We start from the raw sequence: 27,853 nt of genomic DNA, 5'->3' as shown, positions 1-27,853 counted from the left end.
ACTTACATGAGAAACACGTTTTTGGAAACTGAAGTGAAGGCTATCTTTGTTATAAGTGGCAAAGATCTTGCCTGAATTGTGCTCATGTCCTAGGGCTTTGTGGAAGGTAGAACTTGTGAGTGATACAATATGATATTTGGAGAATGAAATCCCTAAGCAAAGTATTGAGGGTGTGGCATGGCTTCTCTTGGTTGCTTATAGTGAAATGAGAGAAGAAAATGAATTCAAGGTGAAATTTATAATCAAAAGCGAAGCACAATTTAAAGATTTTGGATATTCTCTGCCCAGCAATGTTGCAAAGAATGAAAAAGTGTGTTAGATAGAGAACACCAAAAGTGTGGCTAAGAAAACATTTAGTCATAAGATTACTATAGATATAAGGAAGCCAGATGCTATTCAGCAAGATAAGAAGGCATTCTGGAGACTTTAAGGGCTACCCCAGCCATCATTGGCCCTTTCCAGACACTGGATCTGCTGGTATCTTGATCTTGACTTCCCAGCCTCCAGAACTTTGAGCAATACATTTCTGTTGTTTATTAATTACCTAGTCTAAGGTATTTTTTAAACAGTATCCTGTACAGATAGAGACAGCACTGAATAAGGCCTATGCATTCAGAAGTAATTTTTTTTCCAGAAATGACTTTGAGAAGAATCCCCTAAATAAAAATCCTCAGTATTCTGCCATAAGAAGTCTTCCTTATGGAGAAAATACATGGGCTATGTGATAATGTGAATCTTCTTTTGGTTCACCTAAATAGTATGATTAGCAATTTTTTTCTATTAAAATGCTGAATTTGTTCCAATTTGCTGTGCTGTATAAAATTTTGTATGCTTTGTTTCAAGGACACTGGCTTTGGAGGCTAGAAGACCTCGTTAATTATTTCCTGTATTAGCATAAATGGCTATAGATGGAAATAATTCTAGAATCCACACAAGCCTCCAAATAGATGAAAGACCACACAAGACATTTGAAAGCAAAATGATGACATTTTAGTCAATGATGTGCTGCATATACATAGGTAGCCCCATAACATTATAATACTGTATTTTTACTGTAACTTTTCTTTGTTTAGATATGTTTAGAAACACAAATCGTTTCTAATTACAATTAGAAATTACAATTGTGTTAAGTTACCTACAGTATTCAGTACAATAATATGCTATACAGGTTTGTAGCGTAGGAGCAATGAGCTATACCATAGAGACTAGGCATGCCGTCGGCTTTAATCTACATTTGTATATGTACACTTGATGATGTTTGCACAATGATGAAATCACCTAATTATATTTTGCATACAACGTATCCCAATCATTAGGCAACCCATGACTATATTACAAAATGAGTGACTGTATATTTATGATGGCTGGGAATTTCTGCCTTTTTGTTGGCACTTCTCTGAAGGTAATTTTAATTAGCTAATGGGGTCTCGTGAAATTTTCAAAATAAAATCCCTGTAACTTTCTGTTAATGCTAACATAGTTATTTTACTGGGGGAGTTGGTGGAGAAAGAGGATGTAACAAAATCAGTTAAACATGTCATTTTGCAAGTCCTGAAAGGTTGTCTTCCTATGGCACTTCCTAGCTGGTTGACTCATTTGGCCCCTAATATGACGGCTTCTTCAGGACTTTTGTTTCCCACCAATTCTAATCATTTGCTGCCAGAGAGAACAGCAGTGCCGCACTTTTCTTTTGTAATGGTATAACCAGTTTGAAATACAATTAGGCAGATTCTTAAAAAATTAAATAATCCTGCAGAAGAAGAAGGATAGTAGGCAAAAACTAAAGAAAGATGAGTAAAGAAATGCCTTTAGTTAATAACAATGTATTAATTTTGATGCTTTTTTTTTTTGAGATGGAGTTTCACTTTTGTCACCCAGGCTGCAGTGCAATGGAGTGTTCTTGGCTCACTGCAACCTCTGCCTCCCAGGTTCAAGCAATTCTCCTGTCTCAGCCTCACAAGTAGCTGGGATTACAGGTGCCCGCCACCATAACCAGCTAATTTTTGTATTTTTAGTACAGACGGGTTTTCACCATGTTGTCCAGGCTAGTCTCAAACTCCTGACCTCAAGTAATCCAACCACTTTGGCCTCCCAAACTGTTGAGATTACAGGCATGAGCCACCGCACCTGGCCTGATTCATTTTGAATTAATACACTGTTATATGTATCAATAGTTCATTCCTTTTTTATTGCCAAGTAGTATTCCATTATATGACCATACAACAATTTGCTCACTTATTCACCTGTTGATGCACATTTGGAATGTTTTCAATTTGGACTATTATGAAGAAAGCTGCTATGACCATTCATATACATGTTTTTGTATGCACATATATTTCCTTTTTTCTTGCCTGAATATTTAAATATGGAGCAGTATTAATGTAAGATGTTGATAATTGGGGAAACTTGGGTATGGGGTATATAGGAACTCTATATTATTCTTATGATTTTCCTATAAATCAAAAATTATTCTAAAAATCATTTTTTAATAAACAATTTAAATTTTATTTTAAAAATAAACTAAAATCAACCCAAATGCCCATCAATGATAGACTGGACTGGGAAAATGTGGCACATTCCATACACCATGGAATATTATGCAGCAATCAAAAATGATGAGTTCGTGTCCTTTGTAGGGACATGGATGAATCTGGAGAACATCATTCTCAGCAAACTGACACAAGAACAGAAAATGAAATACCGCATATTCTCACTCATAGGCGGGTGATGATAAATGAGAACACATGGACACAGGGAAGGGAGTACTACACACTGGGGTCTATTGGGGGGAATACGGGAGGGACAGTGTGGGGGGAGCTGGGGAGGGATAGCCTGGGGAGAAATGCCAAATGTGGGTGAAGGGGAGGAAGGCAGCAAAACACACTGCCATGTGTGTACCTATGCAACTATCTTGCATGTTCTGCACATGTGCCCCAAAACCTAAAATGCAATAAAAAATGTTAAATATATGTCAACTATATAATTAAAGCACTCCATGTCTAGCTACTCAGTCAAGAGAAAAGGAAATATATGTACATACAAAGATATGTATATGAATGTTCCTAGCAGATTTCTTCATTATAGTCCAAATTGGAAACAACCCAAATGTCCATCAATAGGTGAATAGAAGAGCAATTTTTGTATAGTCATATAATGGAATACTATTTGGCAATAAAAAAGGTATGAACTATTGACACATATAACAAGATGGATAAATCTCAAAATAATTGTGCTACATGAAATGATGATCCAGAGAAAAAATAAGCGCCTATTGTATGATTCTACTTGTATAAAGTTCTAGACAAGGCAGACTGATTTATAGTGATAGCAATGTCCCTGTTGTTGGAGAAGGACAAGAGGGAGGGATTTCAAAGGGGCACCAGGAAACATGAGGGTGATTAATATGTTATCTTCATAGTGGTGATGGCTTCACAGGTGTATACATATATCAATCAGTCCTTACACATTTTATACTTTAAATTGTGTGATTTATTATATGTCAATTATACTTCAATAAAGCTGTTGATTTTAAAAGTTACATGCAGTCACACATACAAAAAGGGAGACGAATATCTTAGGCTCACATAATTACTACCCTTGATCATGAAACTTATCTCTGAGCTGTTTGGTAATGGAAATTCTGCTACTAACTATATAGTAGTGTACCTATCACACATCCATTTTGGGGCCAGTTTCTTGTTCTGTAAAACGAAAAGTGACCCGTAAGGTCTTTTATGCATGGATACATTGACAGGAATCCTAAACATTTATCTCATATAACAATTTAAAAGGAATTCAGTTGTATTGATTTCAAATAAATATTAAATTGAAATTGCCTAATAAAGGGTTACTAATTAGAAACTTCAAAGTTCAAATGGCAATTAATACGTTAGAATCACTGGTAATAATATCCATTATTTGTTTCTGAAAATCTGTTCTGTGTCAGGCAATTAATTTCAAGGTTTTTTTTTTTAAAAAAAAACCAGCTTTGTTGAAATATAATTTATATACCATATAAGGTATCCATTAAAAGTATATGATTTATTGTTTTCTAGAATATTCACAGATATGTGCAACTATCACTATGGTCAATTTTATAATATTTTCATCACCTCGTAAAGAAGCTCCAGACTGCTTAATGGGTACAATGTTTTCTTTTAGAGTGATGAAAATGTTCTGGAACTAGAAAGTTGTGGTGGTTGTATGAAATCTAAATGTACTGAATGCCATTAAATTGTGAATTTAAAAATGGTGAATTTTATATTACTTGGATTCTACCAGACACACAAAAACACTCCCATACACTTTAGCTTTCACATCTATATTCCATTCCTCCCCACTGGCCCTATGCTCACAGTAAGATACTTTCAGTTTCTATAAAGTTGCTTATTGTGGCCATTTTACGTAAATTGAATCATATAGTTGTGTTTTTTTTTTTTTTTGTCCCTGGCTTCTTACAGTGAGAACATTTTCAAGGTTCATACATGTTATAGTATATGTCAATATTTCATTCTTTTGGTTAAATAATATTCAACTATATGAATGTATCATATTTTATTTATTCACTGCTTAGCTGACAGACATTTAGGTTGTTTTCATTTTTGTCTATTATGAACAGTGCTGCTACAAACATTCATGGACAAGTTTTTTATAGATATATGTTTTGATTTATTTTTGTTATATCCCTAGGAAGGATACTCCTACCAGCAGCATATGAGGTTTCCCATTTCTTCATATCTTTACCGACATTTGTTATAATCTGACTTTTTTTTTGAGGCAAAAAAAAGCACTCCTCTGTCACCCAGGCTGGAGTACAGTGGCACAATCATGACTCACTGCAACCTCAACATCCTGAGCTAAAGTGATCCTCTCACCTCATCCTCCTAAGCAGCAAGTAGCTGGGACTACAGGCATACACAAACATGCCTGGCTAAATTTTTGTACATACAGTTTTTTGGGGGGGGTCGGGGGAGAGAAAGGGTTTTGTCATATTGTTCAGGCTAGTCTCAAACTCCTGATCCCTAGCGATCCACTCACCTTGGCCCCCCAAAGTGCTGGGATTACAGGCTTGAGTCACTTTGCTCTGCCTATAATCTGACTTTTTAAGTTACAGCCATCCTAGTGCATCCTAGTGTATCCTAGTGAGTATAAAGTGGTATCATGTAGTTTTGGTTTGCATGTCCTTGATTACTGAAGATGTCAAATACAATCTCATGTGTATTTTGCCTAGAAATATGCTCCTATAGTCAATATTTTGCATAGACTCTTAGGGAGTTCACAGACCCTCAAAGTTATGAACCCGCACAGAAGAGTTATTGGGTGGACACACAGAGAGAAATTGTCATGAGAGCAATTATAAATAATATTTAGGCATAGTGAATAATACAAAAGTGTCTTTGTCTCATTTATGCTGCTGTATACTCAATAAGAAAACTGAAAGAATACATTTTAACATTAGTTGTACTGAAATTTTAGATTAATTTCTACTATATGATTCTTAATGGGCTTGAAGAGGGAAGAATTTCAATTCCTATCAGAATCAGGAACATATACTACACATCACCATCTCTGAAACCAAAGAGAAACCTCGCAAACTGAGTGACGCAGAAATGCTTACCTATATTTTTTATATCTTTTTTATACAAATGAGAATATACTAAATAAAATTAGAAAACCAATAGACTTGATACCTATAAACTGGAGAGGTATCTGTGTAATAGGAGAGTGAAAAGAGATCTAAACATGAACTAAATTGAAGGATCAGTCATTTTCGGGATGAGCATTAGATGTTGGGAAAAACAAACACTATTCAACAAGAGTCAACAGTCATTTTGGCTGAGCGCCAGCTTACCATTGTCACTGGAGCTTTACACTTATGACATATGAAGGTTGTCTGTTTCCAGGTAGAAAATGAACATTTGCCCAGTGGTCTGAGGAGTCACCTTCAAAGACTGGACCTTTGCTGTGACTGTTAGAGTACCAGTGGTTTTAGCTTTAGAAACTCAAAGGAATTTGCTTAGGCAGCTTTTGCAGGGTCATTATACCCTGGTGACATAATCTTTAAATCTGAGCAAAACCTTATGTTAGAAGCTTACACACTGGCATTTCTTAAGGCAGTCACCCTTGGTCTCTCCATAAGATTAGCTTTTAGTGAATGGAATGATTTGAAGCTGCAATTAAAATCCTGAGAAGAATCCCTTCTAGTATGTTTCATTACTTAACTGCAAAGACAGCAAAGAAAGATGAGCAACTCAAGCGCTGTACCTTATTTCACCTTCTCTAATGTGACCTGCCAGTTCTTCAATAAACTTTTCCCCTTTCATCCAGTAGATCATCGGTCCAGACTCTCCACTGAATCCAAAGAATGCTTTGCAGGGGATGTTCAGAGGCTTACCTGAGAATGAGAGAAAAAGAAATGAGCAAATGACTCCTGATTATCAGTGGGAGACAGGAAGCAACCATTTAATGTCCAAAGGAAAACTCAGAGGTGACCAAACTTTCAACTCTTTTTCTAATCATCTTATCACTGTACATGAGAAAAATTTTTAATATTTATGAGGGCCCCTAGAAAAATACTGAAATTCAAAGTATAATAAAAAGTGATAACATAAAGTTACTCAGTTTTCTGTTTGTTTGCTTTTGAGACAGGGTCTGGCTCTGTCAGCCAGGCTGGAGTGCAGTGATGCAATCACAGCTAACTGCAACCTTGACCTCCCTGGCTCAAATGATCCTCCCACCTCAGCCTCCCAAGTAGCTGGGACCACACAAGGTCTCCCTATGTTGACAAAGCTGTTTGTTACTCAGGTTTTAGGACTATTTTTTTTTCCCAGTGGCTCCTTCTTATGAAATAATATGAAAAAATAAAAAGACTATCTTTTTTCTTTATTTTTGAGAATATTAAGCACTGCTAACTTGAACTTGCCCTTGAAGTTAACATTAATCAGAAGTATAAGTTAATTTTTGGTTGTTGAGGAGACATATCATAATATACTCTCCACTGTTATTAAGATTACACAGAAATGTGTTTATTCTGGTTTTTACATCTTTCAAGAAAAATTAGACAATATAAACTATAATGGTTATTTTTAGGTGTCAAATTGACTGGATTAAGAAATATTAATATCTAGATAGCTGATAATGCACATTTCTGGGTATGTATGTCTGGGGCTTCTAGAAAAGATTGGTATTTGACTTTGGTGACTGAGTAGGAAGATGGACTTCAGTGTGGGTGGGAAGCATCCATGCAGCTGAGGACCTGGATAGAACGAGAAGGTAGAATGAAGACAATGTGTAAAACGGGACCTCCTTGAGGTGGTTTATCAAAAATGATTGCTCTTTTCTCTCACATAAAACAAGTTCTTGTTAAATAAAAACAAGAGACAGATATTTCAGTAGCCTAGTTTCCACAAATGCTGAATAAATATCCTAAAGCCTCTTATCAATGGCTGGAAACAGGGAGAGTCCCAAAGTGATCAGCTCTTGTGCCAGATAGTGGGACTCAATGTATGCCAGGGGATGGGCACCTCCTCTTCTAAAATGCATGAAAGGGATCTTGGCATTTATTGGGCAAATAACCTGAAACATAACCTTTCAAGGGATTTCTAAAATCTGGCTGAGGCACAAACTCTTACCTAACATTTCATCTGTTTGCTACTGTATTATTTTGTTCCAAGCATTTTCAAAGTAATTCCTATGTTAGTATATGACCTATTAGTAGAGATGACCAATGTATATTTGCATCTAAAGTAGGTTGAAGACTATCAAAATAAAGAGAACTTTGTGAGATGGTGCATCAGTGATATGTAATAAGGTGAGTGAAGCTTCTTGCAAAATGGCATACATGCAGTGGATTGGCTCTCATTGCCCTTTATTTCCCCCAATTTCCTTTATCAGAGAGCTCTATGAACACCTGCATTGTGAGAAGGCTGCTTAGAGAACCTAAAAATCTAGAAATCTCAACAGGCTTAAATTTTTACAGCCATGTATTTGCTGGACACATCTTGAAATGAATAAACTCAAATTATTAGTGTGTTCAGGAGACTCTCTGGGGAAAAGAGCTCAAACACCTATGTACTACTGAGTTTTATTGGGTTTTAGTGGCTAAACTTTTCAAAACAAAATTACAAGGTAAACCAAAATGTAATGAGGTTGTCATGATAGTAGAGTTTGTGTGCCTCTGTGTGTCTGTGTGTGGGGTGCTGATTTGGGGATTAAAGAAGGAAGTGGGAGTTGAAGAGAAATAGGAGCCACATGTTACAAGTTCCACCATTTATAAATAATGAAGATATACATCAGTGGTATGCTGGCAAATATTTCACACTGATTTTCTGGAAATAGTATGTATACAAATACATAAGTTTATGAATTTTATGGACATAAAGGATGTCACACAATTTATAAAATTCATAAATAATAAAAAAACAATATTTTGTTGTAAACTCCATGTACTCAACTGATTCTCACAGAGTGCTTTCACTGATTTTTGTGGAATGTATGTTTGCAAATGAAAAACAAGTGTAGTTCCAATATGCATATTAGTCAATATATTCATAAACATTAATGAGAAAAGTAAAAATAAAGCAACAGATGAATATCAGAACTTCACTCACTCTTCAGTTGTATGAGTGACTTCTTTTGATGAATTGGATAACAGATTATATTTTCATTTTAAATCTATACCATCGCTGTTAGAAACACTTTAAAAGAAACTGAGATCAAATTATCTGATGTGAAAGAATTGTAGGTGAGTGTGAAAAAATAAAATCTATTTCTATTTTGACCACTTATCTTAATCTCTTCTTCCACCAGGACTTTCTAAAAATTTCTCAAAGGCAACAATTTGATCTTCAATATTTTATCTAATTCTGCACCCTCACCCTTTGATAAGTGCTGTTAATTTTGTAAAGCCACAGATAACCATCACTGCCCTTTACTTGACAATTTTTCTCCATTCTTTGTTTTTCTCTTTAAACAATTTTCAACCTCTTTTAAAGTCTCCTTTAAATTGTCCCATTATCTCTACTTCTTAGTATGCAGTTTTATCCATTGTGTCAAGGGAAGTACCATCATGGAAGTTAATTTTCTTATGAGGTTTATAATTTAATAACTATTTTCATCTACAGCAGGGATTGTTTTCTGTGGTAGTCCTAGATGCTGAGGGTTATAGAGAAATTCCCTTAGAGAAGTTCTAAGGTTGCCTATACCAAGGCCCTACAAGTTTCACTGGTTTGGAACCAGTTTTTTTTTTTTTTTTTTTTTGTCAATTTCTTTGCTTGGGGGTTTGTGCTATGTGTAAATCCTATGAATTTAGAGTCTACACCCATACTTGGTACAGGTTCAGAGTTCCATTTTCAATTAAATGTCTCCTTCTATTCATAGCTATGGCCCTGGACTGAATGTGAATTTTCTGTACACTTTCCTGAATCAATAAGCAGAGTTTTCTAGGTCCCATTTCATAGATTTCAGGGTTTATAAATCATTCAAATTTCTGGATTTTTGCTGGGATCTGTCCTAACTCCATAGTTAACATAGATCCTTAACTCAAGCCCTTATACCCCACAGGTCTACATTTGGTTTTGATATCTCCAGGAACTATTCAATTTCAATTTATACTCCTTTCTCTAGCTTTGAGCTCCCTATCTATCACGAAAGCCTGGGAATTTCCCTTATTTGCTTTCCAGCTGTGTTAAGCATGTAAATCTTTGCCTTATTTTGACCAGCATTTTTCTGTAGTTAGAATGAGAGGTGGTCTTTACCATATCAATTCTTTCTACAGTATTGACTAGGTGCCTGAAATTCTACCACAAAAATGTATAAATTGTATATCTTTGTCCTACATAATCAAGCTAATTTTAATTTCACCATTCTTACCAAGGAGTTAAACATAGTGTTTCTATTCCTGTTACTGTTAATGGATCCTTTCTACACTGGGTCCACACTTTGATTTGGCCTTTCAAAATGAGATGCAAAGAAGAATGGATAATTGTGATGCCCATGTGAAAACTAGTCACCTTCCTGCTGTGCTTTATGTACTTAAATTTGTACCTTCACTTTTCAAGAGGTTTCTTTCTTTCTTAAGAGAATCCACAATTAGGGCTCAAATCTTTTATTTGTATTTGTGAGAGTGCTGTGAACCACATGCTCCAGTCTAGCAGGCCAGTGTCAGAACACATAGAACACTGGGGCATGCTACTTTCAGTTGTAAGACATATTTTAAGAAGATTATTGCTAATAATGAAATTTGTGAATTAGTTCCTCAAAAATTTACAAGACAGCTGGTCATCATTAAATTAATGTCACTCTTACACATATGCATTCTAGTATCATTCTTTTTGAATGGAAGATATATACAAGTCATAACTTGTATATGCAGAATGTCTCATTGTTATGGTTTGAATATTCCCTCCAAAACTCATGTTGAAATTCAATTGCCAATGTAACAGTGTTGAGAAGTGAGACCTTTAGAAGATAATTAGGTCATGAGGGCTTTGCCCTCATGAATGGAGTAATGTTATTGTGGGACTGGGTTAGTTTTTGTGAGAGTGGGCTTCTGATAAAAGATCAGTTGAGCTGGATTTACTCTCTCTGTCTCATATGTGTGCCTTCCACCATGGGATGATCCTCTCCTAATGCCAAAAGGTGCTGATGCTCCTGAACTTCCCAGAATCTAGAACTGAGAGCCAGATAAATCTCTTTTCCTTACAAATTACACCATCTGTGGTGTTCTGTTATAGCAGCAGAAAATGGACTAAGAAAAAATTGGTACTGAGAATGGGGTTGTTGTTGTAACAAATACCTGAATATGAGGGAGTGGCTTTGGAACTGGGTAATAAACAGAGGCTGAAGGAATTTAGAGGAAAAGGCTAGAAAAATCCTGTAGTTATGTGAACAGAACATAAACAGAATTCTGGCGAGGGCTCAGAAGAGGAGAGCTGTAGGGAAAGTCTGATCTTCTTAGAGATTACTTAAGGGGTTATGACCAGAATGTTGGTAGGAATATGGACAGTAAATACAACTGTGATGAGGTATCAGAAAGAAATGAGGAACAAGGTACCGAAAACTGGAGTAAAGGCCATCCTTGTTCTAAAATGACAAAGAAGGTGGTGAAATTGTGCCTGTGTCCAGGGTCTATGGAATGCAGAGCTTAAAAGTGATAAACTAGGACACCTGGTACAAGAAATATCAAAGCAGCAAGGTATTCAGGCTACCGTATGGCTACTTTTCACTGTATATAGGGGGATATGAGAGCAAAGATATGGCTTCAAGATGGAATTAATAATTAAAAGGGAAGCAGAATAGAAAAGTTTGGAAAATTTGCAATCTAACCAGGTAAAGAGTGAAAAGGCATCTTTAGAAGAGAATACCAAAATGTGGTCAAGCAACCATTTGTGAAAAAAATTAATACGCAGAGAAACAAGCCAGGTGCCATCCATCAAGATAATGGACAAAAGACACCAGAGGCATTTTGAAGATATTTGAGACAGCCTCTCCCATCATAAGCTCAGGGGCTCTAGCAGGGCAGAATGGTTTGGGGGAACAGGCCCGGGGTATCCTCCATGGGCTCTGATATGGTTTGGTTCTGTGTCCCACCCAAATATCATCTCAAATTGTAATTCCCACTTGTCCAGGGAGGCACCTGGGGGGGGATGATTGGTTCACGAGGGCAGTTTCCCCTATGCTGTTCTTATGACAGTGAGGGAGTTCTCATGGTTTTAAAAGTGGCAGTTTCCCCAGTGCACTCTTTCTCTCCTGCTGCTATGTAAGACATATCTTGCTTCCCCTACTTTCTGCCATGATTGTAATCTTCCTGAGCCCTCTCCAGCCATGCAGAACTGTGAGTCAATTAAACCTCTTTCCCTTATAAATTACCCAGTCTCAGGTGTATCTTTATTACAGTATGAGAATGAACTGATATAATAAATTGTTACCGGCAGAGTGGGGTACTGCTATAAAGGTAACCTGAAAATGTGGAAGTGACTTTGGAATTGGGTCTGAGGTTGGAACAGGTTGAAGGGATTGGAAGAAGACATAAAGAAGTGGGAAAGTTTGCACCTTCCTAGAGACTAGTTGAATTGTTTTGACCAAAATGCTCATACTGATATGGACAATGAAGTCCAGGCTGAAGTGATATCAGTAGGAGATGAGAAACTTATAGGGAACTGGAGTAAAGGTCACTCATGCTGTGCTTTAGCAAAGAGATTGGTGACATTATTTCCCTGTCCTAGCAATCTGTGGAACTTTGAAGTTGGAAGAGGTGAGCTAGGGTATATGGCAGAAGAAATTTTTAAGCAGCAAAGCATTCAAGATGCAACCGGGCTTATCCTGAAAGCATACAGTTGTGCTCACAATGAGATGGTTTGAAATTGGAATTTATGTTTAAAGGGGAAGCAGAGTATAAAAGTTTGGAAAATTTGTAGACTGACCATGTGGTAAAAAAGAAAATCCCATTTTCTGAGGAGGAATTCAAGCCAGCTGCAAAAATTTGCATAAGTAATGAGGAGTCAAATATTAATAGTCAAGATAATAGGAAAAATGTCTCCAGGGCATTTCAGAGATCTCCAAGGCAGTCCCTCTCATTACAGGCCCAGAGTCCTAGGAAGGAAAAAATGGTTTTGTGGGCTGGGCCTAGATACCAACTGCTCTGTGCAGCCTTGGGACTTGGTGTCCTGCATCCCAGCCACTCCAGCTCCAGCCACAGGTAAAATGGGCCAAGACACAGTTCAGGGCATTGTGTCAGAGGGTGCAAGCCCCAAGCCTTAGCAGCTTCCACGTGGTGTTTGGTCTATAGCTGTACAGAACACAAGAATTAAGCTTTGGGAACCTCCACCTAGATTTCAAAGGATATATGGAAATGCCTGGATGTCCAGGCAGAAGTCTGCTGTAGGAGTAGAACCCTCATGGAGAACCTCTGCTAGGGCAGTGTGGAAGGATAATGTGGGGTTAGAGCCCTTACACAGAGTAACCATGATGGGGACACTGCCTAGTTGCTCTGGGAGAAGAGGACCACCATCCTCCAGACCCCAGAAAGGTAGATCCACTAACAGTTTGCATTATGCACCTGAAAAGACCACCAGCACTCAACGCCACTCCATGAAAGCATCCATAGGGGCTGTACCTTGCAGATCAAATGTGGCACAGCTGCCCAAGGCTGTGAGAGCCCACCCCTTGCAACAGCATGTTCTGGATGTGAGACATGGAGTCAAAGGAGATTTTGGAGCTTTAAGATTTAGTGATGGCCCAGCCAGGTTTCATACTTGCCTGGGGCCTGTGGCTCCTATGTTTTGGCCAATTTCTCCCATTTGGAATGGGAACATTTACCCAATGCCTGTACCCACATTTTATCTTGGATGTAACTAACTTGCTTTTGAGTTTACAGTCTCATAGGTGGAAGGGACTTGCTTTGTCTCAGATGAGACTTTGGACTTGAACTTTTGAGTTAATGCTGGAATGAGTTAAGACTTTGGGGCACTGTTGGGAAGGCACGATTGTGTTTTGAAATCTGAAAAGGACATGAGATTTGGGAGGGGCCAGAGGCAGAATGAATGGCTTGGCACTGTGTCGGCACCCAAGTCTCATTTCAAATTATAATCCCCACATGTTGAGAGGGTGGGACCAGATGGGAGGTGATTGGATTATAGGGGTGGTTTTCCCCATGCTATTCTCATGATAATGAGGAATGTTCATGAGATCTGGTGGTTTGAAACTGTGCACTCTCTCTCTTCTGCCACCATGTAAGATGTGCCTTGCTTTCCCTTCACCTTCCACCATAATTGTTAGTTTCCTGAGGCCTTTCCAGCCATGCAGAACTGTGAGTCAATTAAAACCCTTTCCATTATAAATCACCCAGTCTCAGGTAGTGTCCTTATAGCAGTGTAAGAATGAATCGATATAGGCTTATTGCCCAGGGCCACCTTAGGACTCTTCTCCCTGAATTCCAGTGTCATACCCCTCAGCCTTTCAGCCATGGCTCAAGAGGGCCCAGATGCAGTTAGACTTGCTACAATGGAAGGTACAATCAATAAGCCTTGGTGGCGTTATGTCTGTAGGCTTGCAAAATGGAAGAGTTGTATGTGCATGGATGCTGTTGATAGCCTGGGACCCTAGGGCAAAACCAGCCACAGGGCCAGAGCCATCACAGACAGTTCCCACTAGAATGATGCCTAGTGAAGCTGTAGGAGTGGGGCCACTTCAGAGACCCCAGAACTGTAGGGCCACAAGCATATAACACTAGCCTCAGAAAGCTACAGGCATAAGATTATAACCTATGAGAATTGTGGTGCAGACTGAGCCTAGCAAAGCCATAGGGGTATGGCTGCCCCAGAGTTTGGGGGCCCAACCACATACCCCAGCGTACACAGAATATGGGACACGGAGTTAAAGCAAATTGTTCTCCAGCTTTAAGATGTAATATTGTATTCCATTTTGAGTTTTGGACTTACTTGAAACCAGTTATCCATTTTGGTATGGGAATGTCTATTTTATGCTTGTCCCACTATTGTATTTTGGAAGTAGATAACTTCTTTAACTTCGTAGACTCACAGATGGAGGAATTTGCCCCAGGATGAATCATACCTTAAGTCTCATCTATGTCTGATTTAGATATGACTTCTGACTTTGGACCTTCAAGTTTATATTACAGTGAGTTAAAACTTTGGGGCTATTGGGATGGAAGGAATGTATTTTGCATTGTGAGAAGGATATACGTTTTGAAGGGGAAAGAGAGAATGCTATGGTTTGAATGTCCCCTCCAAAGCTCATGTTGAAATTTAATTGCCATTGTAACAGTGTTGAGAGGCAGGATCTTTGTGAGGTGATTAGGTCATGAGGGTCTGCTGTCATGAATCAATTAATGCCATTATCACAGGATTAGTGCCAGTATTGAGAAAGTGGACTCCTACTAAAAGGATGGATTCATTTGGATTTCATCTTTCTGACTTGCACACTCATGTTCTTGCCATGTGATACCTTGCATTACAGGATGACCCTCACTAGATGTTGCTGCCATTCCTTAGATTTCTCAGTCTCCAGAACAATGAGCCAAATAAATCTTTTTCTATATTGCCCACTCTGTTGTATTCTGTTGTAGCAGCAGAAATTGACTAAGAGGCCCATTAATAGTTTTTCTTATAGTGTGTGTCATTTGTTCCATATGTTAAGAAGGAAGAAGCTGAAAGCCAGTGATCCATGGATGTAGCTTGACTGAGAGGGAGAGAAACATGTATTCTCTCATTTTGAAAATAAAATTCCTATATATCTACATATATTTATATATGCATATGTGTGTGGGCATATATATATATATATTTCTGTGTATATATATATATATTTCTATGTGTGTGTGTGTGTATATATGTGTGTGTGTGTGTGTGTTTCTATGTATAGCTTAGTGTAATTTAATCACAAAGTAGTTCATCATTCCTCACATTGGACTTTTCTATCAGCCATCCAATATGTAAAGTACCCACTTGCAGCCAATGTCATACCGTAAGAATACCAAGGTCCTTTTGGTCTCTGAGATTATTATCTCAAATAAACTGAATGAATTATTGAGATTTAAAGACAGGCACAGATAGGAATTAACTGACTTTTCTGAGGTCAAATTATGAACCAGCTTTGATGCTATTTATCAGAAATTCATGTCTTCCAGTATATAGTACAGCATTTAATCTACTAAAAAAGCACGTTTGATATTTCAGAGTTATTTTATAAAGCCTGTTTACATTCTTCTTTCTAAAGTAGAGCCCTCTTCCCATAATTTCCTAAATTAAATGAAATAGTCACAGAGTTCAATTCTAAATTATATTCTAAAAGAAAGCTCTTATGAAGCTAAAGAAAGGAAGAAATAATGTATGTCTTCCAGTAAGATACAAAGGGAGATGAAAAGTTGATGAGGCAGAAAGACATGAGTTAGTTGTGCCCAGATCGTGGAAACTGAAAAAAAAAAAAAAAAAAGTAGGATTTTCTACTTGGACAATAGTGACTGTGAGAGAAGACAGTGGCTACCAAAGCTAATTAACCTGAGAAGAAGAAGGCCGGGAGAAAATACTTGAGTACCCTTAGACTAGAATAATGATTTGGGAGAGAGAAAGACTGATAGACAAAGAGAGACTGACTGAGACCCATAAGCTTTCTACTATTTCTGGTTGCACAATGTATGTGTGAAGCCAGGAAATGTTTCTTGGGGATGATGGGGAATATGTACATAATTATTTGCCTGTGTTAGAGGGAAGTAGCACAGCAGAAGTCCTCAAAGTAAGATGAGACTAAGCACTGTTTTCTAGGTTAAATGCGTTTATTTGTTTGTTTGATTTTGGTGCATAATTGGCTCAATGGGGTAAGAAGTACGAAGTCCACTGGATGCAAAATTGTTTAGAGTTATAGGACTTACCTAGCTGTGTCACCAAGTTGTCTCAATCCCAATAGAAGTTTTTGTTACTGAAATTTATCTAGGTTGAATGAAAATAACCCCCATTATTACTACATATCCCGCCCATTAATTTTGCTTACCTTTCGGTTAGCTCAGTGTCTTAAGATCCTAGTTTTCTCAGTCATATCTCACATTTAAGGGTATCAAATGTCAGTAAGGCAAAGGCATTTCATGGAAAGAGTACTGGTGTCAGGACATCAAAGTTATAACCCCAGCCCTTCTACTACATTGCTTTGATTTTTTTTTTTTTGACGAGTCCATTCCTCTAATAAGCCACAGTTTCTCCTTCTAAAAATTATAGGGCCAATTGGGAGAGACTCTAAGGACACTTTCAGGTCTGATGTTCTTGTATTTTCTAGCTCACCTAGAATGGTAAATGTTAGAATTTTCCAAGTGGGATGAACTGTGTCACGTTTAGTCCTAGCTCTTGAGTGCCAGTCATTAGTTCTTTCTGCAAAATAAAAAGCATGCAAGTCTCTGTGCCTCAGGTAGCTTTTAGCTTTAGCTTCAAGGTCCCTTGGCCATGTGGTTTTTGGTCTGAATCAGCTTGCTTTCTATGCCTGGAATCCCAGTTCCTCTGTGTCCCCTAACCTTTGTTTACTTCAGTGTGGGTTTCCTGCCTATATACCCTACATTGCCTTGAACCCTAGGTTCTCTCCACCTAACCCGGCCCTGGCTGCTTCTGTTGGCTCTGCTGATCTTGGCTTATGGCCCTGCTTTCTTTGACCCAATGTTTTTCATATCTCAGCTTGAAAAATAAATTTTTAAAAGCTCCCTGTGGAAAAACACAAAATCCTTGGATATTAACTCACTATACTAGCAAGTCCAATTTATGCTCAGCAAATTGAGATATCAGGACGGTTGAAGCAAGCAAATAGGTTGTACATGTGTATTCAAATTTGCCTATAGTTGCAAAACCATTCATTTGGATTGAATTAATAGTTCAAAATTAAATACACATGATTCTTTATATTGTGTTAGGTGAACGGAAAAAACTAACAATTCCCATATTGATTTAGAAATCTAGGTTTGTAGAGTAGCCAACCTATATAATCGTATCAATTGAAAAATGGTTTAAGTTCATATTAAATTCATATTTAAAGTTGTTATTTTCATTTGTATCAAAAGTTATTGACTTGGTTCTACACTACATGGAATTAAGTGTTAAAAATTATAAAGTTAGGTCTATTCTAGCAGCTAGACAAGAGAGTATTAAAAATAGAACAGAGTAACCATTACTTCCTGTAAAAGGGGTCACCTTTGTCATTTGAGAACATCAGAAATATTTTTCACTTTCTCAACTTCTGTATGATCAAAAGTACTTGAGAATCCCTTACTGATAAGATCACAACTTTCGGTACTAGGAATGACTTGCTAGTTAAATCCTGCTGTACAAGTTTGGAAAAAATAAATCAACACAAACATGGCAATTCTTACTGTATATCTGAAGATTGATCCAGGTATTATATGGTGACTGAAGAAAATACTGATGTGCTTTCTGGACATTATAGTGAGAATCAAAACACAGCTGCAGAAAGTTGTAAAAATATCTTCAATAAATAAATAAATAATATGTGGCTGTGTTTTTAACATAGGTCCCATTCACTTTGATAAGTCTTGTTGGCTGTCTGCACATCGTGACTCCAGAAATGATGTTTAAAATAATCCCACAAGGATCCTTTAATCCTTTAGAAAATGGAAATATCAAAGTTTGATGCCTAGTTGAGAAAACAAAACCCAAAGCTGTCCACATATCACTAATCAGATTCATGTCACAGTATTGATTTTCTGAAGTATTATAAGGGTTCTTTTAGACTATTAATTTCTTTTGATGACAAATCCCTATGGTCTTGTCATTCATTATACTCTATTTTGTAGCCTACGTGATTGGCATGCCTTCACCCTCTACTATTACCCACTTAAAGTCTCATCCATCAAAATATAGCTCAAGTACCACCAAAACCATGAAGCCATCCCTGACTTTCTTAAGGCATACTGACTTCTCTCCTTTCTCTGAATCTCATATTTATATGTCATAGGGAGTTAAAAGTTTAGCTCTTCTCTACTTTATATAATTACTACAACAAAAATAAGGCAAATGCTTAATATATTATGACCAAATTAATCATCACAGAAACCCAGGGAGTAAGGTATTATCATCCTCAGTTTACAAGTGAGCAAAGAAAAGCAGAAAGAAGTTAACTTGTTTGAAGCCACGAATACCGTAAGTGGGAGAGACTTAAAACGAGACAGCCAGACTCTAGAAACAAAGATCCTAACCACTCTTCCATACTGCCTTTCACAGGTGTTTGCCTCCTCTTCCCAAATAAATTTTATAGTATTTAAGGATGGAAACTGTATCTTATATTTCACTTTCATTTCCTTAGAGGAACTAGCATGCTATAAGGCACATGGTTGTGCTCAATAGTACTTGCTTGAGTCTCACAAGATTAGCTCAAGTTCCCTAATTTTTCTTATTTTTAAATTGGATTTCTCTTGCAGTATTAAATGTATCTTTGCAGATCCTCACCAATCCATTTTGGAATAAACCAGGGTACAAATAATAAATAACTGCCTTGAAGTTCTAGTTTTTCCCTTCATTTGCTAACTCTTTTAAAGAGGGAAGAGGGAGAAGGAAAAGGGAAGAGGAGCCGACCTGATCTGAATGTTCTTCTCAAAAGTTCTCTCAAAGCAGAGTCAACAACAAAATGGGAAAAAAGAACCTCAATGTTTAAATGTCTACGCAAATCAGTCAGAGTGCTGTGTTCAAGTGATACCAATCTAGTATAGTCATCATCTCTTTTGGCTTGAAATTTGGATTTTATCTTAAATTGTATGTAATCCTTCTTTCCCAATGTCCATACGTTCCTAAAGAGAGAAGGAAATGAGTTCAATGGATCCATTTTGGGAAAATATACCCGTTATATGCCATTTACGTAATAACGTCGAATATTTTTGTTCTGTTCTTTGAAGATAGAAGGTTACATAAATGACAGAAAATAGAGGATATTGAAGCAAATTATTGCAGTTAGCAATATCATAATAAAAAAGTAACCTCCTCTTGCTGCCTCTGCTGAAGGGCATGATAATTTAATAAAAAGTAAAGACCAATCATTGCTCACAAGAAAAGTCAGAAGCCAGGTTCTGAGTCTTAGGCAGGAACAGCCTAAACATAATTCAGAAAGTTAGTGAGGTTCTCTTGTATCCTCCAGGGCTTTATCCCCATTCCTTGAGCCATGTACTCTCCAGTTCTGGGTCCTTACACTACTTCTCCTGTAAAACTGAGCCAGCCATCCTGCTAGGAATGGATTCCCAACTCCATCATTGTTCTTGCCTTCCTTATGGGTGTCCCTAACTGTCCCTACACTAGTCAGTCAGCCCTACTAGCTTATACACCCCTTCCTCACTGTAGCTTTCCACTACTCTTTGTATCTTCCTTGGTAAAATAATTGGCTAGTCTCATCAAATAATGCCCAATCATTTTCCAGTATGGGATAAAGCTAAAGAAGGAAGTTCTCTACTCTTTACCATGTAATGTGCATTTTTTTTCTTTGAAAATTAATGTGCATCTTTAGCAGTTTCTCAAACAGCAGAACAATTGTTAAGCAATAGGAATTGCTTAACACAGCGGAGATTTCTAAAATTCCTCACTACTCATCTGTTGACTCAAAGTCCTCAAAGCAGTTGCTCAACAATCCTTTCTCTCTCTCCTTCAAAATTCTCTTCCAAATTCACAGGGAATTATCCTGTCTCCTCAGTCATCCCTCCTCTTCCGCTTCTCTGGATCTAGTTCTATCTTCAATGAGTTGTTCTCTGCTCTTTCTTTCATAAGTTTCTATAAAGCTGCAATTTTAACATAAAATAATAAATGCTTATAAAATTAAATCACTCATTGCAACCTTGCAGTCACACTGTTAATTACTTCATAAGTATCTTGCATATAGGCTTCTGAAAACAGTGATCTCTCCATTTTATATTTCTAAGCTTTTATATTGTGTTCCATAAGCATGCCACTTCACTTCAGCAACATATAACAAATATCTACTATGTGCAAGATCCTTTCCTGGGTGTTGGGGGAGATGTTAAATAATATATGGTCAGTTCCTGCCTTAAAGAATTATAGTGTCACTGAGAACAATTTATCAAGGATAGTTTCATGGAATTTCTTAGATTAGTAGTTTTCTTATCACTTGCATTTGTTCAGTCTTCTGAACTTTTTCATAAACTTCCTAGGGCCAGAACTGTGCCGTATACTGTTCCATATTTCCCACAGTGTGAAGGTTGTAAAAGAAATAGACCAGGAGTGACATAGTTGGGGAAAATACCTCAAAAGCAGTTGTTCTGTTACAACTTCCTCTCTACTTGACTGGAACCAACAGGGACCTCAATATTCTTCCACTTTAGTCCATTCCTCACACTGTCTGTTATTTACTTCTGTAGTCAAAAATTTGATTAAAAACAGCCTCTTTCCCTGAAGCTCTTAAATTAAAAAGACACTCATAGTTTAATTTCCTTAATCGCTCAACTCAGAAAATGAAGGAAGTCCTCTTTCTGGATGCACTTGGGCTGGATACTGCCCAAAGTGTATTACACTCATGGATTGGCCATCTGCCATACCAACTTTCATGGCCTTCTGATGGAAAGTTGTTCATTTTGCCAGCTAGATGTGAGCTAGGAAAGCAGCTATAAGAGAGGAAACAGGGCCACATCTTTTTGAAGAAATATTCAAGTTGACAATGTCAAATAGCCTCTACAACTAGGAGTAAAGAAGGTGATGCAAAAGTCCCAGTACTCTTGTTATCTCCATTGCTTGTATTAACTATCATAACCATACAACAAAGACCTTGGTTTTCTGCATGTAATTTTCTCGATACAATCAGATTCTGAGCTCCCTGAGGAAAAGGTTGGATATTTTCTTCAATCTCTTTAGTAACTAGCACAGTGTTAGGCACACAGAAAGGTTGAATAATTTGTTGGCTCGAATACTCCTAGTTTAATGATAGATGAGATTGCATACAGAAAATGAAGTTATGCTTGCTTTCTTTAGGACATAGTGTTTTGGACCAGAGTTTCATTTTCACTGTTGTCGCTTTTTTAGACTGTGAGGGAACTACAACTCCTAAGCTTTCCTTTAGTAGTCTATTCTCAACTGCACTTCCTCTTATCTCCTTATTTATAATATTTGCCCCAACCCTTTCCTTTCTTATCTACAAATGGCTAGTTTTAGCTCTCCCAAGTTCTGTGAATAATTTCTTTCCTTTGTTTATATTGTTTCCTTGAATGTATTTAGAAACAGGAGCTAGGTCCTCACTAGAGTAGCCTGTTGTAATTAGCAGCTTCTTTCTCTCCATAAGAGAGAACATTCTAGTTGCCTCTTTTACACTGTATATTTCCGATTTTCTTCTGTTTATTCACATTCTTCCCATACATATTACAAGAAACACATGCATCATTTCAGATGTTGTCTTCTTAAGGCCCAAATTACTTTAATATAATTATCTACAGTTACCTACAAATAGGGGATAGGGAAAACAGTTGACTGAAATGCATAAATAATATGAAGCTATATTTTATGTATTAGTTAGAACTTCTTATAGTTTTTTCCTTAAATATATCTAAAAGAGCCAAACTGACATGACTGTTAATTACATTCCCTGCCTGTTCACTAAATAAGGAAAGAAAAGTGGTACAGTAACTTAGCAGGTAAAAGGAAGGACAATCAAGTACCCAAACTGTACAACTAACTCCTGAATAGCTACCATTTTTCTGTAATTTTTTTCTCTTTGGCCTACATATACAGGTACACACACATATATATCTACTAGTGTAGATATCTTTATTTTGTATCTCTATATATCCCTCTATTCATCTATCATCTATCTGTTACACCCCCCCAACTCCCTCTGAATGACATGGCATTTTTCTCCCTGAATTAATTATATCAGACTTTCCCACATTCCCTCTTGCATAGGGTATGTGTGCACATGAGTATGTAGGTAAATAAAAAAATCATCTCAAATATAATCTGATGACCAAAGTTGTACATTTGCTGTGTATTTGGCTCTGCTGATCACCTGAAGAGAGAGCAAGAAAGAACACCATACCATAGAAAAGAGCTCAACAGGAAAAATGTTCTTACATAATTTGTACTTGGTTATAAGGCATCTAGTAAAATTTTGACATTAAAATTGCTGCTTTTCCTGTTGGTGGGTAGGGCTGGGGTAGGGAAAACATTAGGAAAAATAGCTAATGCATGCTGGGCTTAATACCTAGGTGATGGGTTGATAGGTGCAGCAAAACACCATGACACATGTTTACCTATGTAACGAACCTGCACATCCTGCACTTGTACCCCAGAACTTAAAATAAAATTTAATAGGAAAGAAAATTGCTACTTCTTTAGAACTAAGATTGCCAAAGCAAGTGACAAAATAGCATAGGGAAGATTTTGAAAAGGATATTTAATATTTTAAATACTTTAAAAAGGAGAATTATTACAATTTCTTTAAAATAACCATTTAAATATAAGCAATTTACTAGATGCCAAGTATTCTTGTCTACTTGTGAAGGCTCCACTTGCAAATGAGGTTAGCCTACGTATGGTACAATTACAATTAAGTTAGCAGGTATTTTAATTGAGTTCATGGATAATTGTTTAGCTTGTACTTTATCTTACTCAAATATTTTTAGCCACTCGTTGAAAAAGTTATGTACTTGTTTTAAATATATATTTGATTATTTTAAAACCTGAATTTAAGCTGTATTCTACATAATTGAACAATCTAAAAATCAGCCTGTTTTTGCATATAAGACTTGCACATACAATTTGCTTGGAAGGTACAACATTCTGCACTGCATTATCTTTGTGTGTGTTGCTAAACTCCCTTACTATACTGTAAGCTCTTTGGCAGGTCACACAACTAATCCATCTTGGTAACCCCTATAAACCCTAGCACAGTGTTTTGCACATTGTGTGCTTTCAGTACAGGCTAAATTAATGACCTAAACTAGATTCTGAGAGACCTAGCCTAAGCAATACTTCAACATCTATGTTCTAAATACTTCATGTACTTGAAAGTGATATAACTACATGTCTTTAAAATGCATTTCATAATTCATATTTTTCACTAATTCTGACTTATCTTTCCATCCAACTTAATCTGAGACAGTGAGGTTATGCTATTTATCTTTACATAGAGAAATCAAACACACATTTGATACCCACCAATATTCTTTCAAAAGACATATGGAGAAGAAAGGATGCAGATAACATTAGTTACAGCATTGCATGTCTTTCTCTAATGGCGTTAGAAGGGAACTTTGAGATCATCATCTCATCCTCTCATGTTTTTACTCTAGATGAGAAATAGAGGGCACAGATTTATGTATGTACGTATGTATGTATGTATGTATGTATGTATAGACAGAGTCTCACTCTGTCACCAGGCTGGAGTGCAGTGGTGCAATCTCCTCTCACTGGAACATCCGCCTCGTGGGTTCATGTGATTCTCCTGTCTCAGCCTACCGACTAGCTGAGACTACAGATGTGCACCATCATGCCCAGCTAATTTTGTATATTTAGTAGAGACAGGGTTTCATCGTTTTGGCCAGGATAGTCTCAATCTCTTGACCTCGTGATCCACCCTCCTCAGCCTCCCAAGGTGCTGGGATTACAGGCATGCACCATCATGCCTGGGCCCTAGGGCACAGTTTTAAATGACTTGTCCAAGAACACACACTGACTATTGGCAGAATTTGCAATGTAGTCCAAGTGCCTGCCTCTATATGTAATGCTTTTTCCAATATAGCAGTTATCTGTGGCCCTCACACTGTAAGAACACTATCATATCTTCAGGGGGGGCTTTTTCTTTGCTTTCAACTTCTTCCTTTTTCCATTTTTTTTTCTGTAGACTTTTGCTGTATTTGTCTCCCCTAAGCATAGGTGTATTCATTACACAACTCTGCTTCAAAATATGAAATGGTCCTCATAATCTACCAATTTAAATGGCTCTCAATAGGGGGAAATTGTGCCCCAGGGGGAGCATTTGGTAATATCTGGGACATATTTACTTCTCAAAACTGAGGGATGGGGTGTTATTGCATTTGGTGGTATAGGCAAGGTATTCTGCTAACCATCTTACAGTTCATAGGACATGCCCCACAACAAAGAATTATCTATCTCCAAATGTCAATAGTGCTGAGATTGAGAAAACCTATTCTAGAATTAGAGGATTTTCAAGTCCTGATCTTAACTTTCTTTTCCTGACTTATTTCCTACAACCTTCCCACACTTAGAAAAATTTATGGAAGTGCTTTCTATTTTTTATACATGGGCTATACTTTCCCATTGCCCTGATTTTGCTTAACTTGGAATGGTTTTCCTCATCTGTCTACATGTTTCTTATTTGTTTAATACTGAACTATGTAACCTCCTCCACAAAAACATTCTTTGATTCTTACAACCAGATCATCTTTTCTCTTTTCAAGGCTCATAGAAATGTGAATGTACACTGTTTTTATTTCTGAAAATCTTATATATTACTTTCTGAAAGTCTGATTGTTAGGCTCTGAAGCATCTGTGAGAAAATGTACACTATGTTTGGAGTCCAAAGACTTCTAACTCCACCATTTACTAAGTGGGTTTAACATTGCACATGTCATTTCACTCCAATGGGCCTCATTTTTCATCACTGAAATGGGACTAATAATGCCTACTTCCTAAAGGTAGTCATAGGATGAAGTAAAATTATATGAATAAAAGTGCTTTATAAGTTTTAAAGTGCTATGCCAATGTGAGGAGTTGTTATTTTTATAGCAAGGGGAGCTGGCTCTTGAAAGGCAGGTAAAGCTTCTATATAACCTCGTTTGGGAATAAGCAATGCCATTGCCCATATTGCAAATTTTCTGGCTGGCCTTGTGTGAGGGCAGGACATATGCTTATGTCAACTTTAATTTTCCCCATAAAGAATACAGTGTTTTGTTTGTGCCTTGACCCTACCCAGTATGGTGGTAAGGAAGACACTTCCTTTTTCTGGAGAAGAAAAAGAACAGGGGAGTGCACCAACCAATTATTCACAACAAGAATGCCAGTGGCAATGAGAGGCATGCAAAATGTTTTTTTTTTCTGTAGTCAAATACACCCAGCTCATAAGTAATGTCATCATTTACTTCTAGGTCATTGCAAGGGCATTTTTGAAAGTGTTGTCCTTGCCATCCCAGAATCCCCAGAATGCAGCTGTCCTTCGATAGCCAAAGTTTAAGAATGAAATATATGAGTACTAATAAGAAAAAAACTGACTTGGGGTTTTTAGTTTTCGATGATAATTTGCCATATTTGTGGAGGTCTCACTAATTATATTTTGTATAACACTAATACTTATGGAAATTAAGGCTGGATAAAAGGCCCTGGAGCTTGAGATAATAACTATACAAATGTTTCACACTAGAGGTCACTCTTGCAATCTCAGAACAAAATTCTGAAAAGAATAAAACACAGCAAAACCAAACAAAAAGCAAACAATGATCAACAACAACACAACAATGCACATGATGTCAATGCAATAAAGAAGGATATGGTTTTTCATTTGAAATATATGAAGATGCTCTTAAAATCATCAAATAAATTGGCAAAAAGTCGATAGTTATTATGGAGTGTGAGAGAGCTAAAAATAACAATTGCTCTACTTGGCAGGCAGGCAGGCAGGCAGGTAGGTAAGCGACCAGTTCCTCCCTGATTTGGGACATCAAACTACAGCTATACTGAAGTGATCAGCTTGATATAGATCTAAGTAGATGGGAATGACATACACATTTTAAACCAACTGGGTAGCTGGTAAGAAGAATTGCAGAAATTCAGTGTAGCAATATAGTAAAAAATAAATACTCTTTGTGCCTGTTTGTTTAAAGAACATTAGCTGTTATTGTGAAAATTCATTTTTTAAACAGATGGCAAACGTCTATCTAAATGAGTGGACTTAAAATCACCCTATGGGTTGTCTCAAGGGTAGGCACATATTTGTGCATTATAGATCACTATCTATGTGTTTTATGATGTAAAGGTTTGAACTCTACTCATGCATCTCCATACCCTTCATTCCTTCTGCAAACATAATTGGCCTGCATAGTGCCTTAAATTCCATCTATCATTTCTCTCTCAGGTTAATCCATTTTACTTTCAGCTATCCCTTATTAAAATTTTAAAACTCCCAGGAGAAGAGGAATACTAGATGGTTATTCCCATCATTCAAACCTCAATTCATTTTAAGGTAGATCCTCATTAGGGTACTTGACATGAAGTCCCAAAGGGAGGTACGACATAAGACCCTGGAGGAAATATTGATGAGGTTCAGAGGAGCAGGAGAGTTATGGGTGGTAAACCTGAAGCACTACTGGGGAGCACTTGAGGAGGGAGGGTAGCATTGAAAAGAACATCTGGATAATAAAGTTTTCAAATTTTGTCAAGCTAGTAGTATGAGATAGACTTAAAAATCTTAGGCTTCCATCTGCTTATCAAATCAACATGATCATGAGGAGATCTTTATCATATTTTTCTATAAAATAAAGGGGTAAAATAGTGAATATCACTAAATAGAGCCTAAGAAACAAGTTCTAGTCCAGTAATAAATTAAAGGAATATGGAAGCAGCAAGTTTGAACTTTCTGACATATCCTTTTTCTTAATGTCATGTTTAAAACAAAAACAAAGCCATAGAAGTGGGCTTTGGTTTTACAATCCAGGATGTTTTGTTTACCAAGGCACATTAGCAAAATGTCACCATAAAGTCCCACTGAGACCTAAGTGCTTTTCAAGAATTTCAACCCCCATTGCCTGGGAGAATGACAGACAGCTATGTTGGAATGAGGGGAATAAACTAACAGGACTCGGTCTGGAAGAGTAGGTAAGTCATTTAGGGAAACTGTTTTTACAATGCACATCTTGGAAGAAAATCAGATGATGTTTAAGCTCTGTCTAAACATAGAGAATGAAGTGGTTACATGACTCAATTATCTCCAATAATTTGCCTCAGATTTTCAGATTCAGTTCTCTGCCTAATTTGTACAGGAAATTGACTTCACCACTCACTTTTCTCTGAATGCAGTAATGAAGCCAAAAATTGTTTTTACAATACACAAAAGTAATACAGAAAAAGTGACTCTTATTGAACAACTTGGCCCTCACCAATGTATACTACCGCTTTTACTGTGTCTCTATCCTTGGGAGAATTTATCCTTTCTTATTAACACCAACCACTTCCACAATGAATGAAAAGTGGAAGAAACTGCCAGCCAGAAAATCTCTTGTTGATAAACACAAAACAAACAAAACACAAAAACAAACAAAAGAAAAAACACCTCAGAATAGATTTAAAACAAAACAACAGATACTCAGGAGAAAAATTCAGCAATTGCTGCAAGACATTTGAAAGGG

At 37.1% G+C, this 27,853-nt stretch overlaps 1 protein-coding gene across 1 annotated transcript in view; it reads right to left on the bottom strand.

The window, feature by feature from the left end:
• The window catches only part of IL1RAPL2 (interleukin 1 receptor accessory protein like 2), a 1,167,415-nt gene that overhangs the window by 42,880 nt on the left and 1,096,682 nt on the right, over nt 1-27,853 (bottom strand). The window contains exon 7 of the mRNA XM_017968450.4: nt 6,265-6,394. Within this exon, the coding sequence (XP_017823939.2) occupies nt 6,265-6,394 (130 nt within the window). The remainder of the gene's footprint in view (nt 1-6,264; nt 6,395-27,853) is intronic.

The sequence above is a fragment of the Callithrix jacchus genome, chromosome X, assembly GCF_049354715.1.
Source record: "Callithrix jacchus isolate 240 chromosome X, calJac240_pri, whole genome shotgun sequence".
Classification (NCBI taxonomy): Eukaryota; Metazoa; Chordata; class Mammalia; order Primates; family Cebidae; genus Callithrix; species Callithrix jacchus.
The sequence above is the reverse complement of the archived record's forward strand: the minus strand, read 5'-3'. Positions and strand labels throughout refer to the sequence as shown.